We start from the raw sequence: 25,781 nt of genomic DNA, 5'->3' as shown, positions 1-25,781 counted from the left end.
GTTGATGCAAGTATTTTTCTGTATTTTTGTTGCCAGCTGTTAAAGATTTACAGTGAACCCGTACTGTACTTTCACAAGTCTTGAAATACTGTTTCCTTTTAAAAAATAATAATTAAAAAAAAATTAAAATCAAAACACTTCAGCAAACCTTTATTTGAGGTGTTGCCTGGAATCTAGACATGAGAGGTACTGCTGGCATTTTTGAATAGTTGTTTTTGTTTGTAGGTATATTGGGGCACAAGTAGTGCATGTATAAAAGTGAGTTTTCATATTAGGGAGATTCCTATTTCTTTGGCATGTGTGCTGCTCTTAGGAGGGGAGGAGCAGAAGGCACAGTGCCCAAGGAGGGAGATGAGCTCTCCAGCAGCATTATTTGTGGTGGTATTTGGAGAATAAATCTGCATTTTGTTGCTGCTGTGGGAAAATTAAAAGCACAATAACAGGTTTTTGGTGTTTGCAGTGGGTAGACCCAGGGCTTTCTGTGGTACATGTGCTACATTGTATATCACTTCTTCCAAACTCCACTTAGTTTGCCATATTCATGTGAAGATTGAAAAAAATAACTTAGAACAGTGTAGGCCTAGGGTGCATAACTGAGGTTTCAACAGGAACTGGGAAAAAAAAATCTTCCACTGGACTTTGTGGTTTGATGTACAAAACTCAGCATGGCCTTACCCCGTTACTACTCCTCTAGTGTTACAGTGGGGGACATTGCAACACAATGACAGACTGTAAAGTGTTTAAAAATCATATCCAGGGAATGGAGAAAGCATATTTCATATTGTTTGTTTATGTTTTTTGATGACTGAATATCCCAACTGAGAAATGGACTTCAAAAAGTATGAGATCTTGCTTTGTGTTTGAGCTGCATGGCTGCCAAATGTTTCATGTCTTGCAGAGACAGGCTTTAACTCTACAGCTCCTGCAGTAGCTCCTGTCGTTGAGAGCTTGTGATGTACCATCTTCTGAGAAGGTCATTGCCCCAGCCGTTTCCTCAGTGTTATTGGTGCTGGAAATGCAGCAGTGTTTTCGTGTGACACAAGTGTGAAGGCTCTGTGCAATTTGAGATAGGGTGAGAAGACTTTCGAGAGGGGTTGGTCTGGGCAATGGCGGCTTCTGCCTGTGGAGTTGTGAATTGTGCTGCTTGTGGTTTTTTTTTTATGTATGTGCATACAGCTTATCAGACAGCTATACTTAAGAGTTTTCCACAAGAAAACACCAAACAAACCATAACAAGTCCATAATGCAGGTTCCCTGTGTATGTAGAAAGCCTTTCCCTCTAGCAGTGCTACCACACCAACTCTCTTCGCTATGCTTGTGGGAGCACGGATGTGTTGAATGCAGCCCAGATAACTTGTTGAGGTATTTATTTACAGTGGAATGTTTTGGTTTTGTTTTCTTCCAGTGAAAACACACTTTCTGCAGATAATGTTCCTTTTCTCCAGATGCTTTTTATTCTTTGAGTGTGAGGGATATTCTACTGAGTGTTTTCCCACCCATTATCACATTATCTCTGCAGTGATTCTCCAGAGTGAGTCAGGGAAACCCAGTGCTTTATTAAAGAACTGTATCATCTTTTACAAAAAAGTCTTTGCGTTTAATAAACAATAGCAAACATAAGCATGTGGAGTCTTGCTGCATTTAAGTCAGTTGCAGACAGTTGCAAGATTGAAATATTCCTTTATTGTTTGGTTTCGGAACAATGTAATTTCAGAATTTCTATATTCAACTTCAAAACAACTGGTGAAAGTTTCTGGTGAATGAAAGAAAGTATTGTTAAGATGATGTTCTCCTTCATTACTCTTCTTTGTTTTTCATCTTGTTGCTGTGTTCTGTAGGAATTTGTTACAGAACAGTATTGAGCAATGAAAAGAGAAAAGTCTTTATCCCTGCCTGTGAGAATAACTATGTGTATTTATATGAGCCTTCCTTGTAACAATTCAGGAGTTAATTCTTAGAGTACTGCTTGGTAACAGAAAGACTGATAAAATTACAATTGATTCCAGAATTAACACTTTTTAAAAAATGGTTTTAACTTTTACAGTTATCTCTCTGGAAGAAGCATCATTCAATATTTGTCAATTGCTTGAAAAAACTAATTAAATGCTTTGTATAATAAAGTGTTCCTTTTTAAAGAAAGGTCAAACAAAAAATAACCAGTACATATAACCTGTAAAAACAAAATTACTTTTAACTAGATTTATTTCTCAGGGTTTGACAGTTTTAAGAAAGGATTTGCATCCTTTTTTGAGGCAACAGTAGAATTTGCATATTTGATCTTGTTTGGCTGCATTATCATGATTCCCACTCAAGAGTTCCCATTTCTGGTTCTTGAGATATTTTTAGAGTAATGTGGTTTGCTAAGCACTGCTGGGTTGCTTATTGCTGTTCATATCACATTCCAAACAAGTAGTTGGAGCAACAGTGTATACAAGAATTACACCTGAAATGAAACATTCCTCCTTTTTAATTTAACGGGCATCAGCAGTTTTTCATCTCTTGTGTTTGCAGTGTGATCAGAACTGTACAGTACTGGGCATAAACAGACTGAATATCCAGCATTCAGAAATGACTGCTCAGTATAGCCTATGAATAATTCTTGTCTCATACTACAAGGGGAAGAAAAATACTAGCTACAGTAACAAAAGGACTGAACTAATAGAGTAACAAAAATTCAAGCATTTTAATGGATGTGGGAGGACTGGATTATTAACGGCTGCATTGGAGAAAAACACTGCACTGCCTGTTCCCCTCGAAGCCTATGGCTGTGTGTTTATAATAGCAACCACTTATTCTAAGGCCTGTGTAGCTTGCGTTGGAGAGGAAAAAAAATTTCTGTGGCCTTCCTTTCAGTGGCAAGCTACTTTGCTTACCTCCTCAAAGCATGATGGCTCTAGTTTCAGAGTACGTGGTGGCAGAGACTGTATCTCTGCCCAGAAGATTGAGTGGTGTGTCCTTCCTCTGAGTTGAGAAGCTCTTACGTTACTGGGTATTGATTAGGAGTTGTTGGGTCTTTTCCTCTTTCTGCCCCTTAGATGTGGTGTTTGTCCCTCCAGAATCCCAGCATAAAAGGCCAGTGAAACAATAGCTTCTTTTGGTGTAAGCAGCTGACAGAACACATTTGAGCACTGTTGGTGTGGTCCCAGAAGTCTAAAATGGTGGTGAAGTTGTTTGCTTCTTCTCCTTTGCTTAAACCATGCCTGCTCCAAAAATGCCTCTCCTTCTTCTAGCATTTGACTCCTTCTCCTTGCCCACCATCCCCACTGCCTTGCATTACTGTGTGGTGGTGCTTTGCCATGTAGCATGTCTGTGACTCTACTTTATGAAAGAATATTTTTGAGTGTCGGACAGAAAATGTAAGCATACTACATTGCAGTCTTGGGTTTGTTTTTGACTTTGCTGGTGATATTTATTTATTTTTAGTGAAGTCTAGTAAATAAGTAAAACAGCGGGATGTAGTTCACTGAGTTGTATCCTAGAGATTTGCAAAGGGGCAGAATTGCCATTACTTGAAGAATTTGTCTATAGGTCTCTGTGGAATGATGCTAGCTATATATATATAGTGCTCAGTGGTATGATTCTTTTTTAGCCTCTACAGACTGTGTTTGTTTTACCTTTCTCTTTCTAGAAAACAGTGTTAAGCCTGCAAATCTCAGGAGTTTTTTTGTCATATTTTTTATCACTTTTGGACGGTCTTCTAATTCATTGAGAAGAGATGAGTGCTCAGTGCTTTGCTGGTGGGTTATTTTTTCTCTTCAGTAAGGTGTAAATGGGATAACTCTTTTGTCATTTAATACCCGTCTTGGACATACGAAACCAAGACAAGATGATGTCGGCTAACCCCTCACCTCCACTTGGAAGAGGCAATTCTACCCAAAGGACTAAACTAAACCTTATGTCAAAAGTATCTTTTTTTTTTTCTGGTTGTAAAGTATCGCATAACTTCATAAATGGAAGTGGATCCATTTCACATATTAATTTGACAGACCTTTGCTCTTTCCTCCCTGCTAGCTGTCTGTGGACCTGGTTTAAGCACTGAGGCCAAGAAAGAGATCCTGGCATAACTTGCAGCACTTACGTAAACTGTGTTAGATCATCTATATATGCCAACACTGGCTTCTGCTGTGCTTAAAATTTTATGTTGTGCTGGTAGGGGTGAAGGAAATGTTCTTTATTTTATTACAGTATTAATATATTGGTGTTGTGCTTGACTTCCAGGTTGCATCACAACGCATAAGCTCAGTGGATCTTTCATGCTGCAGCCTGGAGCACCTGCCTGCCAACCTGTTTTATAGCCAAGACCTCACTCATCTCAATTTAAAGCAGAACTTCCTGAGGCTAAACCCCAGCCCATCTACAAGTAGAGCGCTTAGTGAATTACAAAGGTAAAGTGGTATGGTTGTACTAGTCTTCCTCTGTCCTTGGAGCCATGATATGCAGAAACTTTCCTAAAAATTACTACCTCCTCTTGTGGAACGTTGGCCTGACAGAAATTGCTTAACTTTGTGTGTTAGAAACTACAGACTGGCTTTCATAAGAAACTTAATGTTTTTCTTGTAAATAGAAGGATATTTTCAGCCCAAAATGCAATTTTCATAATGTGTTTTTATCTACCTACTGAGGCCAGACTGTAGTTCTTCAGCCTTTGACTCATGTGAGTGAGTATGAGTTGGTGAGTTACCCATCAAAGGGAGCCATTCTAGGTAGGAACAGTACTGCATGTGACCAAGTGAAGAACTTTTTGTTTCCCCCTCCCAAGCAAAGAAAGCCCTGATTTCATAAATTCAGCCTGGTTCTTGTCCTCTTTCTACTCTGCTCAATACTAATTCTTCTTTTGTAGTAGCTGTGACCTTCCAGTTCTTTCCACTGCAGCTCATCCGAGAATGTAACAAATGGGTAGACAGCAGCATGATTGATGCTCTGAATGATTTAATGTATGTGTTCTGTGGAATCAGCAGGCTTTCTGTATTCACAAAGATGAATGTTCCCATACTGAATATAAAGCTGAGATTTTAATTTCAGTGGTAACTGAATTGCAGAGTACCTCAAGATTATATTTGTGGATGGTCCTGTTCAAAAAAAAAGTCTTAAACCACATTTCTAAATCCCTTCCTCTTTGAAAAACAACCGAAAAATACAAGATGGATTATGCGGGCTGTTGTATTTTTATGTAATTCCAATTTCATTTTGGAAAACCTAAAAATTTGGCGTAATGGAAGATGAATGAACCCAGCAAGTCTGTTTCACAAACAAAACATACAGCAATTCCAAGACCTTATGAACACAGTCTGGAGAGAAATTCTGACTGGATTAAGTGTTCTGTAAATGTCAACACAGGTCTCCAGATAGCAAGTGGAATTTTAGCATAAACTAGCTATGAACATGGACAAATAATCAATGTCTCTTATTTTAATGACTTACTATAATTTTTCCTTTTTAAATATCAGAAGGTATAAAGGAGATACTTGATTATGCTTTGTCCATGTACCTACAGCTAATTTCTGTTTGGAATAGATTTGGATTTCTCCGTGTACCTACAACTAACTCTGTTTGGGATTAGAAAGCATTGTTTATTAATGTGATGGGCAATATTCATTCTCTGTTCAATGTTCTCTTCGTACTGCAGTTGTAGGAGCAGCTGGTGAGTCTTTCTGATAGTTAATAACCTGTTAAAATTTTTCTCACTAACGTGAGCCTGAACATACAGGAGTGAAAGAGTTCAGGTGACAAAATATAACTCTCCTGTTTTCTGAGATTCTGCATAAGGAAAATCTGGAGAAGTGGCATATAACTGAAGTGGTGTAAAACTGTTTTCCTCTCATTCTTCTGTGAGCTGGTCCTATTTTGTCAGCAAGTAATAGTCTGCTCTGCTTCCACTGCTTTGAGCTTGGCAAAAAGGCATGAGGCAGGTCTGGGAACTTCTGGAGGAAAAAAAAAATTAGGTTACACAGTGCTGTTTTGGTGGATCCGAGTTGGTGCAACACAAACTCATGCCCTTGATGTTTCCCTTTGCTTGTTTGATGTCCCCCAGCCTTATCTTCACCCAGCACAGGTGGCATCACCCAGGCAGTGAGTAGCTGGAAGCTGTTGCCACTGTTTCTATTGCTGTGCCAGTGGGAAGGGCTGTGTGAAGTTGTGGTAGTTCCTGCTGAGGGTTAGGAAAAGCTGTGCCCCATCAATTGTCTTTTGCCTCCCTACTGCAGCAAAAGCATGAGCCTGACCCTGGAGTGTATTCCCCAGCCATTCTCCTTCCTGCCCTAAGAAACACAGAACTGGCTTCTCTTTCGGGTGGGAAAACTTGAGTTGTACTTGTGTTCCCAAAAGGCTTTGTGCCAGCTCGACTCCTAGTAAGTCTGCTTTTCTGTAGTGAGTAAATGCACAAATATCTAGCAAGAGGAAGAGCACCATATGTTTTGAAATTATTAGTGAAACCCAGTATCAAAATGTGTGTAAAGTGAGGCTTGTCATTCCTGTGAACACACGTTGTCTAATTCATTTATTTTTTCTTTTTAATCCAATTCCATAAAACCATTTTCATATTTATAGGGGTTGTGCAAAGTAAAACTTCACTGAATAAACCAAAAGTCTTTTTTTGTTCACCCGTGTTCTTTCAAATCACTGGAAAGCAAGTCTTTGCTGTTCTGATTTGGTACTGTTGGCTTTTATACAAAATGAGGAATTGCTAAATTGCAGCTGCACACGAGGCACAACACCACTGAATCAAGCCTAGAAGTATTTAAGGCTCCAAAATAACCATGTGCTTGGATGTTGTGAGCAAAACACATTGGCATTTATATACCTACCCTTCCTGGTACAATTTTTAAATAAAACCTGGTTAGCAAGGCAGTCTAGGAAAATTTGTCTTGCTGTAAGCAGTTCTTGGTGCTGCAGTTCCTCTTAATAAATCACTTTAGGTGGTAATTTAATGAATGCTGGATTTCAAAACAAGTCTGTCAAAGACACAATAAAACACCAACTTTTCAGCCACCCACTGAGTAGACTTGCAAGCAGCTGGGTCATAGTAATGACATGCTGACATATGCACTGACATGGCAGGTACAGTCAGGAATGTATCGGGGGAAAAAGGAATTTCTGGTTTTGTTTATGCAGTTGCTTCTTTCAGTTGTTAAAATAATATAATTTGTTGCATTTATGAATAAAATGTTTAGTCCTGCTCAGTACATGACATCTGAAGGTGTACGGAGGTGTAGATGCACTTTTTTCCCAGAAGCTGCACTTCTGCTTGTTTTGCTGTCCACTCAACCCCCTTTTGTTGCTGTAGATGCTCTGCAGCTGTGAACTTCCATAACTGAACTGTCTGAATATTGAAAGATAAATACAGCTACATCTCTCTTTTCCTGCTTATCAGGGAATACTTATTTCATACTACGTATACAAGTAAGCCATCTGAAAATTCATCTGTGCTGAAAAAAGTAGCAAATGATGCTACATATTGTTGATGCTACAAAATTATTCTCCCTCACAGAATCTTTTTTAAAATTACAGGAAGGATGTTTCTCTTTAGGATAAGAGAGGAGCTTCCCCAGTTGAAATGCTAACAAGAGTTCAGGCTTGCTAATTTTGCAGAGTACTGTTGCTCTGGGTTTGAAGCAAAAGACTAGACCATAGTCTTTATTTACTGTTGCTCTGCTTCACTGGACTGAGATCACTTTATCAGTAATTGTTTCAGTTGGCGTTGTTGGAAAAAGTGGTTGGCATAAAGAATATTATTTTCTTGTTAACGTTGAAAAGTAAGTTATCAGTATGTGGATTTTTAAGATAACACTGCTGCAGATTTAAAAGAAACATAAGAAAAAGAAAAGGGAGATGTAATAAGACAAAAAGTTGTTTTAAAAATAAGTAAAAGTATGCTTGCCAGTTTTATCTAAAGAATGAATTATTATTCTGATTGTGGTTGTTTATTGTTGGCAGTGATTATATGGATTTTTATTTTAACATCAGTGGGTACCTTTTCTCTCCCAGAGCCCTTTTAGAAATGAACTGCCTTCTCTGGCATCTCAGTTGAAACTCTTCAGGGATAGTGGCAGAAATTTGAAGATGCATCTCTAGGTTATGAGAAGGCTAGAGCACTCTGAATTACTGATGCAAGTATTTCTGAATTCCCTTGCAACTTCTGATTTTTATCTGAAAACTCAGGATTTCAGGCAACCTCAAGCTAAACCCTCCTTACAAATTCATTGTGCAGTAAGAAGGTAATTTAAAATGTAATCTTTGTTCAGAGAATGCTTGGAAGTGAGGGGGAACCAGTATTGCCAACCTAACTGGTATGAACCCAGCAGGCAAGGTTGCCAGAAGTCAGTGTGAAATGCAGCTTGATCTTAACTTGTACCTGGAGATTGAGGAGCAGGGAGGAAAGACTCCAGCCTGCCTCTTGGCTGGCCTCAAAGCGCATTGAGGTACTTCTTGTGATTATTGCTATTAGTGTATGAAGCTGCGGTTAGTGGAGAAAGTTGGATGGTTTAATGAATGTCACTTATGCATCTTCCCCCTTGCCAGGCCCCACAGGGCACTGCCAGTAGATGCACTTGGAAGTATTTGAGCTTTCTCCTTCCCCGCCTCCCCCCCTTAATTTTTGGGTTGGTGGCTTGGGTTTTGGTTGGGGTTTTTTTTTAATATTCAAATGATTCTTAGTATGTGGAGCATTGCTACCTTTGCTTTCTCCATGGTGTGTGAAGATGCAGGGGGCTTCCTGTCACAACTCTGTTGGTCTTGGAGAGGAGGAAACCTTACTTTTATATAGTTTCTCCTCTTTCACTTGAAGTCAAACACTGAAGTGCAGCCATCTAAGCAGCAGGGCAAGAGGAAAGGTTGATGTGGTATTGATAACACAGGTCTACTAGTAACAAACCCCATCGAGTGCTTGTTAGATTTGGGTGCTACACTTATTTTCTCATCTCTGTAGCATTGGAATTTATTTTTGTTTTTAATATTTGTAATGCTAAAGATGGCACTTGGAGTTTGTTGTTTATGTAACTTGACTGCTTTTGTTTTATCCAACTTGTAAAGATATTGAAGAAAGAGTTTGCTTTTGTTAGTGCATCTTCCCAAACTTTCATGACTGTGTTCTCCTTAACTCCTGTGTATCTTTGTGATTTCAAGAAAGTGTTCTCGTGAACACCTAGCAAAAATCAGTGACACTTAATTAAAGAAAAATGAAATCATAAAATTAAGTCTCTGCAAACAACTAAGTGGGGACAGTTGCAAAATTGTTTTAATGCCTGAAACACATTGAATTTTTAAACTTTATTTTTTGAATTTGAACAGTGAACTTAATAGTGGGATGAGAAAAATAAATGGCAGTAAGATACAGGCTATAAAAATAGCATTTTTTAAAATAGTGGAGTCTAAAAATAGAAATTGCACTTGGATTAATTGGATTCACTTTAGTGAACTGTAAGGCTAAGTACAGCAGTATCTCTTCCAAGTAATGTTTCAACGAGTGAACGTATTTGTGGAATCCAGTTATTGTGTATCAGTCTTCAGTTTACTTGTGTACTTTTCTCTAATATGGCTTCCAAAGTAAGGGTTTCTTTTCATGTAGTTAAACATGTCTCAGTTTGGAAGTCCACCCCTAGTTAATGCTTTTGTTTTTCAATTATAAATTTCCAGTAGAGAGGAAGTGAATATATTTTCAGTGTTTTTTCCTAAGAATTTTGTCCTTCCTCCGAGGTCAGTCATTCTCCCTATATGAAGCAGTGCATGGTAGGTATGTGCAGAAATTGAGAACTGCCTTGTGCAGTAGTGTAGGTTCAGGTTATTTCCACTAAAAAACCATATATTTGGTTCTCTTGTCTTTATGGTAGTCTTACCAACCATGTAATATAATAAAAGCTTTATTGTTTTTAAGTTTGGAGGTAGTCTGAATTTGACATAACATCCGATTATTTGTTCATTTGAATTGTCTTAGTAATTTAAGACTTTTGCAATGACACCTTTCTGGAAGGGGAATGGTGTGACAGTATTTCTGGCACTAGGCTAGCAGCTCCCTTAGGCAGTAAGGCTGTGGATGGGGAATCCAACACAACTGCAAAAAGGGAGTAAATTGCACCTTTTATTTCCAAGGGGGAAGCTGCCGTGGCAGAATTTTATGGAAATTCTCCTCATGATTAAGTAATTGGCCAGAGTAGCCGGTGTTCAAGAAGGTGGCAAGTTTTAGTTTAGTTCCAAAACTTGTCACAGCACTGCAAGGCAAACTCCATCGTTCTGTTCAGAAATGGTGCTGAAACTGGGGGACACTTCTGTTGCTGCTTGAAAATAATACTGAGCTGTAACCACAGGACAGTCATGAGAGCCCAGGTTCTGGAGATACGTTTGGAAAAGTGATTGTTTTCCTTAGACTGAGTTCTTTATTAAGCCACGCCTTCCCTTTCAGGTGTAGTAAAATATGACAGCTGGTGAGGGGTCAGTAGCTCTGACCAAGGAAGAGGTGACCGGTCCAGAGAGATGGTCCCAAAAGGAATCGCCTTCCCGAGGCCCGGTGTCTTCCCTCAGCTGCTGGCAGGAGGGCCCTTGCAGAAGCTGTCAGCTCTTTAGTGATTGTCAGCTGGTGATTTCAGCTCAGCTCTGCAGGGCAGCCTCCAGGCCAGACCAGAGAGAGAGACAAGAGGCTCGAGTAGCTGATTCCGCACTCCAGCGAAGGGGAGCTGGGGCGAGCGTTCTCTCCTCGCAGGGGCAGGGGGCTCGCTTTATAGGGATACAGGGGGTGGGTGCCAGAGGGTAAAGGCCAGTGGGTTACAAGGGATCTGCACAGGGTCTCCCAGAGGATTCTGGGTCTGTCTTTTCTCGCCGTGACTAAAGAAGTGGTTGCCTTTCCAGGGAGTCCTGCTGGGCGATTATGCAATCTCTTATCTCAGCAGACATCCCTCCAGGGCGGTGGCTGGGCATACCCTACAGTAAAATACTGCTTTTTAATTGGTTTTGGTAAGAGTAAGGCAAGACCAGTTTTATCACAAGAGTCTGTTATGGCTGCATTTCAATGATGGTGGATGACTGCCAGTTGGAATACACTATTCCCCTTGCCCCAAACATAGTGCAACACAAATGCTGTACTGTGTGATGGAAATTCCTCTGCTGTTCACACCAGGTGGGTCTGAATTTGAAATTAGCACGTCAGTCAGTTCACTGCTTTGCCATAATACAAACTTCTCTTATTAGTCCCTCTCCTTATTTTGCGTATGTCAAACTAAAGCCCTTCCTGAAGTGGCAGCTTCAGGATTAAATAAGTGGGCAGTTTTTGGCTCAATTAGGGCAATTAGTGTTCAGTCATATTGTATGTTTAAACCCAAGGGTTGACATGTCAACATTTTGCTCTAGCTTAAAGGAGGGCTATTTTTGTTCAGCAAAGTGAGTGTTTGTATATTGGCCATTACAATAGAAAGCTTAGTAAGCTAACTGAACATAGTGTATTGAGAGATGCTGTTCTTCAGGCTGACTTTTACTAAGAGATAACAAAATCTGGAACTGTGGAAGAAGGGAGAAGAGGACAAAAAGCATATGTATGGACTTGATATGAGGTTATTACACTGTCATGCCTCAAACGAGCAATGTTACGCCTTTTTTTCTTTCTAGCAATGCCATGTGGGCAGCATTGTTGTGTGTGCCTGCTTCTGATAGGAGTAAAGATTTGAATGTGAAAGAACAGCAAAGATGTTGCACTGTAAAGTCTATTGGAAGCCTGACGCTTTGCAAACTCAGCCGCAGCAGAAAACTTGAGTCTGTAAATACTGCTCTCCTACCTTATTTATATTGATGTGATGTACAAGTGATACTGGTGTGACTGACTGTAAATCTGTCCAGATATAAGAAGCACTATAAACAATTCAGCATTTTAAATGTGCAGCATGGCAGTGCTCCATAATGGACGTGTACCAGCCTGTGTGCGATGTGGATAGTGGGAAGTGAGTGACCAAAGATGAGAGGTAGACTTAGATCTTACCCTTTGAGGAAACGCCTGCTAGTTTGGCTCAGTAATATTCTGCACTTGACAGTGCTCCATGAGAAGAAATAGGACTTTAGCATTTTCTAAGTGAATGTGTTTGCAATGGGGGAAGAAGATACCTCCTTCCAGCCAGATGTCTTAAATTAGTCTCTTAACTTTAACTAAGACTGTGGTGTCTGTCTTTCAGTGTTTCTGTAAATAGGATTTAACAAGTCATTTTCATTTGTGGATTTTTTGATGTACACTTCTATGTGCATTTTGTACGAATTTATCCAATACTGGATGTACTATTTATCCTCTCTTACGTACTTCATAGACCTGTTAACCAGTTCAGTTTGTGTCCTGAGTAGTTAGATTACTCATCAAAGACCTTTCATAAGCACACATCACAACATACATTAGAGTAGTGGAGATGTAATCCAGATATGTTGGGGAAGGGGAGTTTTTTTCCTCCCTCCCCCTCTTTGACCGAGGGCAGTTATGCCCAAGAATGTATGCAGAAAACCTTGAAGCTGAACACTACACTGGAGTTAGTTATTGTACTTCTTAGCTTCTTTTACCACCTGCTGCCCCAGTCCTCTTTCCTCTGTTAGTTTGATCTTCTGTAATTTTATTTCAATATTGTGTTTGGGATTTTCTAGAATATTGTTTAGTGGACAAAAGCCCTGAGACTATCCTTTTGAGACTACAGAGTGGCACAGGTAAAGGCTGTAGCCTCAGTGTGATTGTTAAATGAGTTAATTTTTTTTCATGGTTGGCTTGAAAATTGGAAAGGTTACGTTTTGATGTTTTTCCAGCAGCTTAGTTATTTTGCTTTAATCTTCCTATCTTTACTACTATTTTTGTACTTGCCTAAATACTGGGAAAAAATACTCTAAAGGCTCAGAGTCCACTGCTTGGAGCAGTCTTGTTTGTATTTGCAGCTAACTTTGAGGATGATGTGAGACAGTTGTTCCACCACAGAAACACCCCAAATTTCAAGGCAGTGTATCTGTGCCATAAACCTACAGTTGTCTTCAAGATAAATGCCAGGATTGTGTGTTTCAGTTCTAGGTTCAAGATTTTTAAGTCCTTTCTCTCAAAATAGAGGACTATGAAGGTATAGTGTTAAAAATGTGCATATTTATTTTTCTGGCTAGCAGCCCTTATTGACATCAGTTAACTTACTCTTGCCTCCTTTTTAATTTACAGTTCTCCCTTTAGAGATAGACTAGTCATTGTTTCTGCACAGTAGTATTTCTTCCCCTGCAGCACTAATTTGATTCCAAGATTTCCTTTAGTCTCCATCTAACTTTGTTCCAAACTTTTCTGCCTTCAGCATGGCACAGGGTGTTCAAAATTTGTGATAACTCTGGCAATGACTTTTCTTCTTTTTTTTTTCTCCTGCCAACATTGCACCAGAATACCACTAGAGAGTACAGCATTCCCTTGCTTGCTGCCAGCCTGTGTAAATGTTATGTGTTTACAGCCTGTCTTTGGGGCTCAGCAGCCCCCACTGAAGTACTGTACAAAGGTGCTGCTTATGATTTCAGTTGAATTTTAGTCAGTGACATGAGTTTGACTTAGGTAATACTAAAGGTGTGTGCCAGTTGATTTCCGTAGCTGCTAGGGATTTTTAAGTCTTGTTATTAAAACTCTTTAACCTTTTAATGCTTGATGCATTTGCTGTCCATGTTTTCTGGTTGGAGGAGGACAAAGTTCCCTGAGGTAGGAATGTGCTGGGCTGATACAGAGGCTATGGATACACTGGCACATGCTGCTGGAGATTACTTTTATGTGGAATAGCAGCACTCACAGGTGCAGTTTGGCTTCCATTGCCAAGTTATGTAAAAGCCTGCTCACACAAGTAAAGGACTTGATCCTTAATGAAGGGAAAATTAAGTCCAAATAAAATGTCCTGGTATAAGCCGTGCCAGAAAAGGAACTTCCTCCCATCTATCGGAATCTGACACAGATCTTTTCATTCATCCTTTTACTTGGCTTTAGGCACACCTCCCAGTGGTTGTCAGGCAACCATAATAATGTTGCTGAACATGCAGGCTGGCTAATTGGATTGTCCCCTTCTTGGGTTTTTTGTTTAAATGGTTTTGGTCATTTTTAATAAGGCAAACACATGCAAGTTGCTTTTCTGGCTGATGTGATAAATCAAGGGGCTTTTAAGAGTTCTGTGACATGTCAAGGACAAAATTTTGCCTCTGTCACTACAGAAGCCTTGCTAAATTCTGTTTTAATTCAACCCATTTCCCAGTTGTATTCAAACCAGTCTATTCTAATGAGAATTTTTGTTTGGAAGGCAAACATGAATGGACCTGAGCACAGGTCAGCAGCACCACAAATAATTAGTGTTCAAATAGTCTGAGAGTTTCCCTGTACCTTGTAACCTGTGTCACAGCGGTAGTTTTACTACCAAAAAAATGTGTTCAGGAAAATAGCAATGCTTTAGTACATGGTGAGATGCCACAGAAGTGAAATATATCATAAGGATGGCAAGGGGTTTGTTCTTTGTTGCACTCACTGCAAAATACATTTAATGTGTTATTCAGGGGGGTCTGTTTGTCAGCTTAACACGAGTGAACTCTTACAAGTGGTGTTGAACTTGAGTGCCTGGTAGTTTCCCTGGTTGTTATGAGCATATAAACTAAAAATGCATGTGATTTGTATTTACATAACCAAACTTGCTTTGTATTAATTATTGTGAGGCAACTTGGTGTGGATTACTTATTTGTTTCCTTTACTTTTTCTTACCTCATTTTAGATTCACCAAATTGAAGAGCCTTAACCTTTCGAATAATAACTTAGGAGACTTCCCACTGGCAGTCTGTGGTATCCCAACCCTGACTGAACTCAACGTGTCCTGCAATGCCCTCAGAAGCATTCCAGCAGTTGTAGGCGAAATGCACAAGCAAGTACTTTCTTATAACTTTCACATACACAGCCTGAGAACAGTAAAGGCAACAAGCAGTTTCATGCCTCTACATACTCCTGCTATGAGGAACAGTTTAAACGTACTGGCTTTTGTCAGAGTAGACTGGCTTGTAGATCCATCTGGAAGCAATTGTGGATGGAGGGAAAGCACGCTTTGTGCCTCAGAGCTCTTCCAGTCTCCAGCATTTGGCACAAGGGTCACCTTCATGCTGAAGAAAATCTTTAAGCCTTCTTGCTTATGTTCTTCAGCTGTCATACAAATTGTAGTTCTGGAGATGTTTGAAGATAGAACTGTCTAACAGCCTACGTGTCATAGTTGCCAAAGCTTGTAATTATTTGGTGGATATCTTCTGTAGCAGATGTTACAGCGTTATTCATTAACATTTTTCTTTCTGCTGCCCTTTTGTATATTTTATGTCACTGTAACTGCAGCAGATTTGTGTGTTTATAGGAAGGAAATGTGATTTAACAGGTCACTCACTTTCTTCACTCTCCTTTCCCCTCTTCTAATAGCTTGCAGACATTTTTGCTGGATGGCAACTTTCTCCAGTCCCTTCCTGATGAATTGGAGCATATGCATCAACTCAGCTATGTGAGTCTGTCCTTCAATGAGTTCACTGACATTCCTGGAGTGCTGGAGAAGCTGACTGCCATGGATAAGCTCTGTATGTCCGGAAACTGCATGGATACCCTGAACCTACAGGTGTTAAAAAGGATGCCACATATTAAGCATGTGGATCTAAGGTAGGTATTTGGAAAAGGGGAAGAATAAGTGAGCCTAAATTATCTGTGTTGAAATGGCTTCTCCTTGGCTGTCAGAATTGCCTCTAGGTGTAAATCTCTTGTGTTTGTCCACTGAACCATGTTTCTGGTGGTGTTGTGTAACTCCCAGCACTTGCCATGACTTAGCACTCTTCTTTGAGGAAGTGGGAGCATTTAGGGTGATCAATAGGTAGAAAAATGTGTTTTAGGGGGAATGAATGTTTACACCTAAGGATCAAACAAAACAGAGCCTGGGATGCTTGTGATTCCTGGAGTTCTTGTTGCTGCAGTGTTAGTGCAATAGACATGATAGTCCCTGATCCAAAAAGCTTCTATCTGAAATGTTACAGACTTGTGAGGTGAAGAAAAGGGCATTGAAAGTGAAAGGGCAAAAATAGATACCTTAATATTTCTTGCTATGTTAAAAGGCCTTGTGCACCATGAGTAACATGATTTTATTGCTACCCTCAGAAGAGTCCAAACAGATCTTTATTACAAATGGCTCTGGTATGAGATGGTTCTCTATTCTTACCGTCTTTTGTGAAGACAAATTCTGCAATCAGCTGGTCAAGACTCAATTCAGAGCCTGGACCATGAGGTCCATATAACAGTGAATTTTGGAACCACATAGTTAAGCTAAAGTAAGATAAAACTTATTTTATTGTACTGCCGTGTAGTTGTCAGACTGCCGTCTAAGAAGGGCCAGCATAAGTTTAGCTAAAATAGGTAGATAAATTCTGAAGTGTTTCTGGCAGGGTTAAAATATGTCTGTGTGTTTATACATATGTTAAAAGCAAATAAATGGGCCTCAGAGAAGGGATCTTGTGGCTGACCTGGCCATGAATTCCAGCAGTGCAGTTCCAGCTCTCTCATTGTCTGTTGCATCCTTTCTGCACCTGGCAATGAACAGTGGTTCTTCGTGGCACTACCTGAAATAGTAAATATTGTATTTGCTGTACAATGAAGTGCTTTGCATCAGTGAAATCAAAAAGAAGCACTGCTTGCAAATTGAAAATAGAAGAGTGGTGTTGGAGGGGACATATTACCATTATTCTTTTAACTGGAAGATGTAGCTACTCTAAAAACATGACTGTTACACAGAGGGCAGTGCTTTGAAAGCAGGAGCAACAGCAGAACTGCATGTATTTGTCCTTATCTGCTCTAGGGAGGGCTCAGCTGGCTTAGTGGGCCAGCAGAAGTTACTATACTGATTTTAGTGTTCTGTTCAGACCTGGGAATTTGGAACTGATCTCTTTGGAGTGCTCTGCAGTCTTGAAAGTTGCTGGGTTATAGATAATCTCATTCAGTTATAACTTCTAGGGAAGTTGCTGTGTATTGACAGCATCAATGCGCTGCAGTGAAGATGTATAAAACCCGTCCTCTTTATCTGTCAGACCCAGTTGTCTTGAATTTTTGCTTTGTTTTCTTTCAACACGCATTTTCAGGTCTCTGAATATGCTTGCTGTGGAACATGGAGAGGCGAGAAGCAAATACATGAGAATTCATAAATCTCAATATGGCCTTTCAGTAAGGCAAGGGTCTCCAATACATGCTGGTTACTTGTATGTGCTGGATTTTTCCAGAAGATGATAGGCAAGCAGGAACTGTAGAGGTTTTGTTCTTTTCCAAACTACTGGGCACAAATAACAGCCAGATCATCTTTTATTTTTATAGGCACAGTAACAGTAATACTTAGCTTCTTGCAGAGCTTTTCATCAGTAGTTTTCAAAGTAGTTTAAAAAAGGAGCTTGGTGTCATCATTCTTTTGTCATGATGGATAAAGCTACAGAGCATATCCATCCTGCTTTTCAAAGGATGAAAACCATAACATAACAAAGGGGAAAATATTAAAAATCAACCGTGATCAGAACCTGAAAGCATGCTAGTTTAATCCAGTGCAGCTGATTGATTGTAGAGTGGGCAGTGGTTTGTCAGCAGGAGCCTGCCATGTAACTACACCTAATCTCCTTTTTTTTTTTGTCTGCAAGATTGAATTCAATCAGGAGATTGGAGGCTGATGAAATAGATTTTCTGCATCATGTGACCCAACTGGATCTGCGAGACAACAAACTTGGGGAGCTGGATGCAACAGTTTTTAACAACGTTGAAGTGTTACACTGTGAACGGAATCAACTGGTGACCCTCAAAATCAGTGGGTATTTTCTCAAAGCGCTGTACGCTTCCTGCAATGGTAAGTGCATTTTCAGGGCCGCTGTGGTATTGTCATTGTACCTGGTCCTCTGTGGGGTGCTTCTGGAGTGCGGTGCATGTGATCGGGAGGCTCTTGACGTGGTCCTAGATAAAAGGGTTTCACATGTGCTGTGTCATGCTACTGGCAGTCCTGAGCTTTAGAAGCGAGTTTCAAATAACACAATTTGGAGGTCTAAGAACCTGAGAACACCTTAGAAATTCTTCTCTGTGTCAGTAAGGGAGGGTTCTTGAATTTGTCCGTTGTTTGAGTTGCATTGATGTGTTGCTCTGCTAAAACCAATGAGGAATTTACTGCTTTTCCCTGCACTGAGAAAGTTTGAACAAGTGGCCAGTTGGGAGACAAACCAAAACAATATATATTTTTGCTCCTCGCTCTAGCTGCTTACCCTGTCCAGAAAGCTATGAAATTCATAATGGTAACTTCATTACTCATATCTGATAATAGAAATAATGCAGCCTTCTTTAGGTGAATAACTGTTTCATGAACAGGATCTGTTTGATCTGTCTCTGGAAACTGGCATTACTTAAAATACTCAGTTTGCACCGCCATTTTTATCATTTGGAGTAGTTCAGTATGGAATAAAGAAAATGCAAAGTTGGAGAACTGTGAATTTGATGAGCAGTCTGAACTGCCTTTAAAAGGCTGTCATCTTAGCAATATCTAAGCCTGCACCTTCATTAAGTATTCATGCCAGGATCTTTGTAGCTGAGAAAAGTTAACATAATCTGAGCATGTGCTGTTCAATGTGGGCTGAGAATCCAAGTCAACCCATGTCTTGCAACCAACTGCCTATTTGGTCTTGCTGTTCCCCCTGGCTGTCCCCTCGTTGCAGCCTCTGCCACCTTGTTTTCATCTCATCTTCCAAAGAAACTGCTTGTTACAGTTGCACTTCATATGATTTTCTGTAGGCTTAAATAAATGTCTGTTTGGTTTTTGGGTTTTTTTTAAGCTTAATACTAAGCACTAGCTCCCTAAAACCTTAGGATATTAACCCTATTTTGATTGCTTCAGTAATAACATTACTAGCTGTAGTTGTGTTATGAAAGATCTGTAAGGCTGCCTGCAACTGGGAACTCCACAGGCATGCCAAGGCTCATACAATGTGTTGACAAATACTCTGGATCTTGCCATGACCTAAAGGACTGGTATTCTGTAACTTACTGTTCCAGAGTGGGGAGGTTCCCTTCCCATACTTAGATCTCAAGTGACTAGTGAGAAAAAAGTAGAGCAGTCTTGTGACTGACTCTTCTGGGCAGAGGGCGGTGGAGGTGAAATTGCAGCTCTTGTGACAAAAATGGAAAAAATGAGAATTTGCCATGAAACTTTTAAAATCCTCCAGTTTCTTGTCCCTGATCAGTTATGCAGTGTCTGTCATAGCAAGTACAATGGAGCATAGCAAATGTACTAAGATGTAATAAAGAAACAGAACTCACAAAGGGTTCACAAAGGTCCAGATCTTCAGAAATTTTTTAGGTTATTGACATACTCTGAAATCTCTGGGTGTTAGCTCTTAAAATAGTTCTTACAGAACAGTCATTTAAGTGCAAATCTTTATCACCACTTTTCTTGCTATGTATATATATTTTTTTTTTTCCCCCTAGAACTTGTTCACCTTGATGTGTATCCAGTTCCTAATTACCTGGCTTATATGGATATTTCTAGGTAAGAATATGTTTTTTCTTGGACCTGTGAAATATAAATCAGAGACTTATAGAACAGTGACATTCACTGGCATCTTGCTGGGTGGGAGTGGGGGTAGGAATTGGACCTTGGGGTAGGAAAAGACTAATTTTCAGAGTTAGCGGATGCTTTTTTTTTCCTGTTGGTCAATTCTTTCCTGTTTCCCTTTTATAAATTTACATTTTTTTGGTTTAATTACTGCCCAGAGCAAAATTTGTATTCCTTTATAGTTAGAGTTTCCATGATTTAAAGATTTCCTGTCTTACGGAGTTAGAACATGGTGATTCAAATGCACACCAATCTGCGACTTGTACAGAAGTTACTTTCTGGATGTGTCTGCATCGTAAGCCCAGCGTAGGTGATAGTTTGATAGTTTACTCATCACTTTGGCAGCTCCTGCAGCTCCTCGTAGTTCTCTGCAGCCCTGGCTGTTGCAGGGATGTCTGCAGTTTCCATTTGAATGCATACGTAAATTTCACCTTAATGAGGAAGGTGGAATAAGGGAAGAAATGGAAAAGGAGGTGTTTTAGTTTGTTTTACAGTTCCAGGAATGAATCAGGAAAACATTTATACATGTGCTTAATGGCTGTCTTATTTAAGAAATTACTCATCTGCATTTGAAGCGATAATCTCATTCATTAAAAAACATGCTTAAAGCACTCATGCTGTTGAGGGTGATCATAACAATTAGTGAGCTAACCTGGGCTAGCAGCCATCAGCTTGAAAGTTTCATCAGCCCTGAGCTACTCACACTGTGCACCTAATTGTAACACACTGGTGTAACTAAATAAGTGATTTATTGAAAAGTGATCTTTGTAAAGCTCTGTTCTCCATTTATTTGTTAATGAAATTGGTGCAGAGTGCATGCTTTTGATCACACAACCCTTTTTGTGCTTCATTTCAGTGATGGCATTGGAACTAAGTGGGTAGGATGTCCTTAGCTTTTTGGCTCACTTGGAATTTGGGAAGTCAGTTTGAGATCAGAAAGGAAGCTATCTGAGAAGAGGGGTTGGGTCGCTATTGCATATTTTGATTGAGGACTGTTGCAGGAATAAACTAAAGGATATGAGTACATGACTGATTGATATTCATGCTTTATAGGCATCCTATTCCTGAACTTCAGGTCTGCGAGTGCCTGACTATCATCTGATGCCCAGTTTTGCATTTGTGTATTCTGACTGAAGTAGTCATTATGTGAATGCATATGCACACAATTTCCTCCATGTATCCTGTGCTGCTAATTTTTGTCTTTAAGGCAGGATGCAGGAGTGCCCCACAGTGCCTATTTGCACGTTTTCGGTGCAGTATTTGGAAAACCTTGCCTCCAAGACATTAGCTTCCAGAAGGGTTAGTTGCTGTGAAGACAAATGCGAGAAAAGCAAAACAGTTGGCTTGAAAGATAAACACAAAAATTTTTGCTCTATTCAGTGAGGTAGCTAAAGAATGGACTGAATTTGAGGGATCGAAGAGATATTTCAACTGTGTAGGGAGTGATATCTTCCAAGGAGCATCTCAGAAATTTTCTTCTCCATGGAGAGATTTCAGCTTTCGTACTCTGATACTCTTAATATTCCCCTGAAAATTTAGAAGCATTTTTTTTCCACTTTCTTAGTGACTGCACATGTAGTGGGGATAGCACTGCTGTTAGCTTTCTTGCCCCCTCACTCACGATCTGACTGCACTGGTAGTGCCCTTGCAGAAGGAGGGATGATACAATCTCACAGGAAGCATGCTATGTAGCAGAATTGTTTCCTGCAGGTATCTGTATCTCTCTTGAGGCTGTATTCTTAATAGCCTTTACATCTCAATTATTGTTTAGTTACACCTCTTTGTGTTCTTTATTCATAGAAATCACCTGGAAAACCTGCCTGAGTGGGTGTGTGACAGCAGGAAACTGGAAGTGTTGGATGTTGGCCACAATCAGATACGTGAGCTGCCTGCCCGGTAAGTCTTGCAGACCAGTTGCACAAGGTGGAACAGGATAAACAATTCTAAAATAATTGCTGACTCAGTGTTTCGTTTGTTCCAGTGACTGTCAGGGCTGTTTTATCTTTTGTTTGATTTTATTTTTACCTTGTGGGGTGTCATCATGCCTCAAGCTTCCACCCAGCCTTTCTTCTTTTACTTCCGTGCAGAGAAAGTAGTGCCTTTGAACTTCGAAGCTGTTCATGTGGCTGTTCAGGAAAGCCCTTCATTTTTAATACTGAATATTAAATATTTACAGCCATAACTTTACATGACAGTTTAGAGATCCAGCACTTGTAACTTAGTTTCAGTGATGCTTGGAGACTCCAGTTCACAGCCCTGTTTGAGTGAAAAAGGGTTTAAAGAAGGTAAAAACCTCACCAAGCAAGTAAACTCCTGCAAGAAGAGCAATTGCCTTCACTTCCAAGATGATCTCTTTTCCAGAAGTCTGAACTTAAAATTCATAAGTATAAATAATAGAAGAGAAGTGTAGAGGAAGAAAAATAAGAGTTGAGTTTAAATAACAAATGGGTCTTGCTATTATTTGTTCTAGAGACAGCTGTCTGTTCCAGTGAGTTATACTGGTTAGGTGGTGGTATTGGGCATTTTTAAATTCCTGCCTTCACTGGAAGAGAGCTGTTACTTTAGGTTGTTCTGTACACTTTGAAAGAGATGTTGTGAAAGATGATCATGTATCATGAGCTACTAAATCACAGAATAAGCTGAGTTGGAAGGGACCCACAAGGATCATCAAGTACAAATATTTTCCTTAAGGAGCTGTATAGCACAGAAGAGCATCAGAAACCAAGAATGATAGTTTTTTCTGGGTCAGATGAATGTGTAAGATGGTGTAACTTGTCCGTTTTAGTGTCAGAAATGGGAAGAGAATAGATTTCAGAAATACGGGCAGAAGAGGATGTGAGGAGATTTACCAAGCAAACTGACAGGCTGATGTGCAGACTATTAATCCCTCTGTTTTTTCACACACACAAAAAAAAGTGAAGCTATGCCTACTCAGAAGGTAGGGGTGCAAAAGTTCATTTTTCTTTCATTTGCACTTCATAATGGCCAGGACTATCAGGGCATACCGGATATCTCTGGAAGATTAACGATTAGCTGAAATTAGGTACAGTCAACATCCCACTTGTCTGTCCTGCCATCTTATCATTAACCCCAGGAAACAACTTATCTTTGAAAGTTCTTCTTTGTAGTATATGTCTAGATAGCTTAGCTCCTAATAAGTCAGCTCAGTTTTAAGGTCCTGTTCCATTCAAAAGGCAAGTTTTGAATATCTATTAAACTTCAGGGGAAATTTGGGTCTGGACTCTAATGCAAATGGCTCCACATGCCTGAGTATCAAGTAAATGCAAGTAAAAGCAAGTAAAAGCTCAGTAAGTGTGTTCAGGTGCACTGCTGTGTGCTTTTTCTTCTACACAGAATAGAAAACCTGTGAAGTGAATCAGCAGGGCTCTCCTAGGAGGCTGCTTGTGACACTTAAACACAAATGTTCAAGCCTTGAGTGGCCAGCAGTTTCCTGGTAGGGTGAAGTTTGCATCTGATCTAAACAAACTACAGTTGATGCTGTGCGTTTGCCTCTTGAAACAGAAAAATAGTCCTCAAAGACAGAGTTGAAGCAGTTGAGATGGAGGTTTCTGTACTAGCATTTGTCTCGATTAAGGAAAAAGGGAAAATGTCCCCTGGACTGTAATGCAACTGTTCTAGCTTTAACTGTACTGAAAAATGACAAAAAGGATACTTGGTCTTAGCTATGCAGGACAAGTTCATAAAAATCATGTTGCTAAAGAAAAAGGAAATGCTTCAATTAGGAGTTGCTAAAATGACCTTGTTGCCATCAGGGAATAGATGTTTGTATGTGTTTTTGTTCCTTTTTGTCTGTTTTTTTAAAAGATTTATTTGTATTCAACATTGTGTTCTCTTGAACAGTTGCTTACTAAAGGAATTGGTAGAATGCTTACACCAAACTGTGTTTTCTGAGAAGATGCTGCTGCTGAATGATGTGTTTGTCCTTAGCCTTTATTGACTTCACCAAAACTTCCAGTGGGAATTGGGCAAGTGGGAAAGCTGCCCGTATGGAGGAGCAGTCCCAGCATCCTGGTTCCCCACCCAGCTTGAGAACTAGGCGTCCCAGGCTCATCAGGAGCTTGTTTGGTTAAATGCTGGTGGTTCAACCTCTTTTCAGGCAGCCCAGTTCCTTCAGTGCTTGTGTGACTTGAAAAATAAGAGAAAGCAAATTAAAAAAACAAAAAAACTCCAAAGATTTGCTCAGTTGTTCTGAATTGTGGAAAGAGGAAATCTCTGAGGGTTTTGCCACAATTTGAGCTTTTTTTTATTTTAAAATGTCACTGCCCCCACCCATCCCAAAAAAACCTCAAAGTGAAATTTATTTTTTTTTGCTGTCAACTAGTTTTGCCTTCTACCCCGGTATTTGGTGCTGACAATACTAGCCAGTCTCAAAAAATAGAATATAAAGGCAAATCCGTAACAGAGATCTTCAAGTAAAAATAGAGTAAGCCAAAAGTGGTTAAATAACAAATACATAACAGATAGGCTTATCACTTTGGTAAGTCTTTTCACCCCATGTTGAGCCTTCTGGAATGATAGGGCTGGCTGTTGACTTGTTTCCATGGTCATTACTCAGACAATCCAGCCAAGTGAGATAACTGTTAACACTGGCATGCAGATATCGGGAGTGACGGTATCTGTCAAGGGGAAAATACTCAGCGTACTTGATTGATGATTTTGGCACAATAATCCCATTGCATTGTAGGGATGCATTGTAGGGAAGGGGCAGGGAGGCTCGTTATGCGTATTTGGGTCATTGTGACAGAGGGAAGAAGATTTTTGCTTTAATGCTGAGTAATTTGAGAGTATTTGATTGAAGCAGGTCAGCATGTTGCATGGGCTCGCCAGATTAAACAGTACAGTAGCAGGCATGTAAGGCAGACGTAAGACAGGTGGCAGATGAAGAAAAATCTTTTTTTCTTAATTTGCTGAAAGTGGTTTCCTTTCAAAATTGAGAGTTGCTCCATTTTTGGTGTCTTTAGGTGCATGGCCCTCATTCCATTGTTTATCCTGCAAATGTTAGCTATACTGTTTGATCAGAACAGCTATTTTTCTCCCCTCCCCTTCTCTGCAGCCCCACAAAAAATGGAGCAGGGGGGTGGGACTCCAGGTCACCTATTGCTTGTAAAAGCTCAAGAAAGTAAAGCCGATTAGATAAATTTCATTTGCCATAGAACTGGAAAGGAGGCTTTATGTAAGTCTGGTATTAACAGAAAAGAAAAATTGTGGGGGTGGGGAATTGCATTGGATTATGAGTCAGCACATGATGAGTAGAGCACTATAAAGCTTGTGGGGTGACTGGTGATTTCACCCCCACTTCTGAAGTGCTTGCATTAGCTAGGGGGATCCCACGTGCAGATTTCTGCAGCCTTTGTTAGCAATTACCTCCTTCGCTGTCGTGCTTCTATATTCATGTTTTATACAGTGCCATAAAATAACCCTTTGTCACTACTTTCCCTCCTGAATCATCTGTGAACCTCCTTCCCTGTCTCTGCAAACCTTTTGAAGAAGTTGGTGGAGAGTGGGAAGACATTCTTGGATCTGTGCGTAATTAGTACCATGTCTGCTAATCAGTTAGCTGAATCACTTTGTTGTAATGAACCATGATACCATATCTAAATTATCATAGAAACTCTTTGGTTGAAATTTTTCTCATTTTTGGTGTTTTTTTATTTCTCTTAAGGTTGTTTTACAATAGTAGCTTGCGTAAGCTGCTGGCGGGACACAACATGTTAGGAAGGCTCCCAGATCGGCTCGAGCGAATGCAGGTGGAGGTCCTGGATGTGCAGCACAACCAGCTCCTGGAACTGCCATCTAACCTGCTTTTGAAAGCAGACAGGTAAAACTATAAAGAAATTTGATCTTTTTGACTTGCATGGGATGAACCTTGCTTTATGTGTTACTTCCTGGTTTGAACCAGGTAATCTGAGGTTCCCCTAACTTGAAAGTTGCCAAGCCTTATGTGGTAAGAACAGATGTCTGCCCGACTCACCAAAACACATTCTTTTTATTCTGGTTTTGTTTCCTTATATGGTTGCTTCTTTTTTCCCACCAAGCTCCTGCTGAACACCTACTTCTTGAAATCTAGCTGTGGAGTTAAGCACATGCTATTTTCTACTACATACACTGAAATGGTTTAGTGGCAGTTTCTTTAAATACATATTTCTTAGGCTTGTTTGATGGAGTGTGAAAGCT

The 25,781-nt window shown here is 39.9% G+C and overlaps 1 protein-coding gene across 1 annotated transcript in view; it reads left to right on the top strand.

The window, feature by feature from the left end:
• Positions 1 to 25,781, top strand: part of PHLPP1 (PH domain and leucine rich repeat protein phosphatase 1) — a 141,278-nt gene that overhangs the window by 90,608 nt on the left and 24,889 nt on the right. Inside the window, exons 4-10 of the mRNA XM_039548907.1 lie at positions 4,219 to 4,385; positions 14,715 to 14,861; positions 15,398 to 15,628; positions 17,635 to 17,837; positions 19,460 to 19,520; positions 21,387 to 21,482; positions 25,270 to 25,425. Of these exons, the coding sequence (XP_039404841.1) occupies positions 4,219 to 4,385; positions 14,715 to 14,861; positions 15,398 to 15,628; positions 17,635 to 17,837; positions 19,460 to 19,520; positions 21,387 to 21,482; positions 25,270 to 25,425 (1,061 nt within the window). The remainder of the gene's footprint in view (positions 1 to 4,218; positions 4,386 to 14,714; positions 14,862 to 15,397; positions 15,629 to 17,634; positions 17,838 to 19,459; positions 19,521 to 21,386; positions 21,483 to 25,269; positions 25,426 to 25,781) is intronic.

Source organism: Corvus cornix, chromosome 2, assembly GCF_000738735.6.
Source record: "Corvus cornix cornix isolate S_Up_H32 chromosome 2, ASM73873v5, whole genome shotgun sequence".
NCBI classification, from domain to species: domain Eukaryota; kingdom Metazoa; phylum Chordata; class Aves; order Passeriformes; family Corvidae; genus Corvus; species Corvus cornix.
The sequence above is the reverse complement of the archived record's forward strand: the minus strand, read 5'-3'. Positions and strand labels throughout refer to the sequence as shown.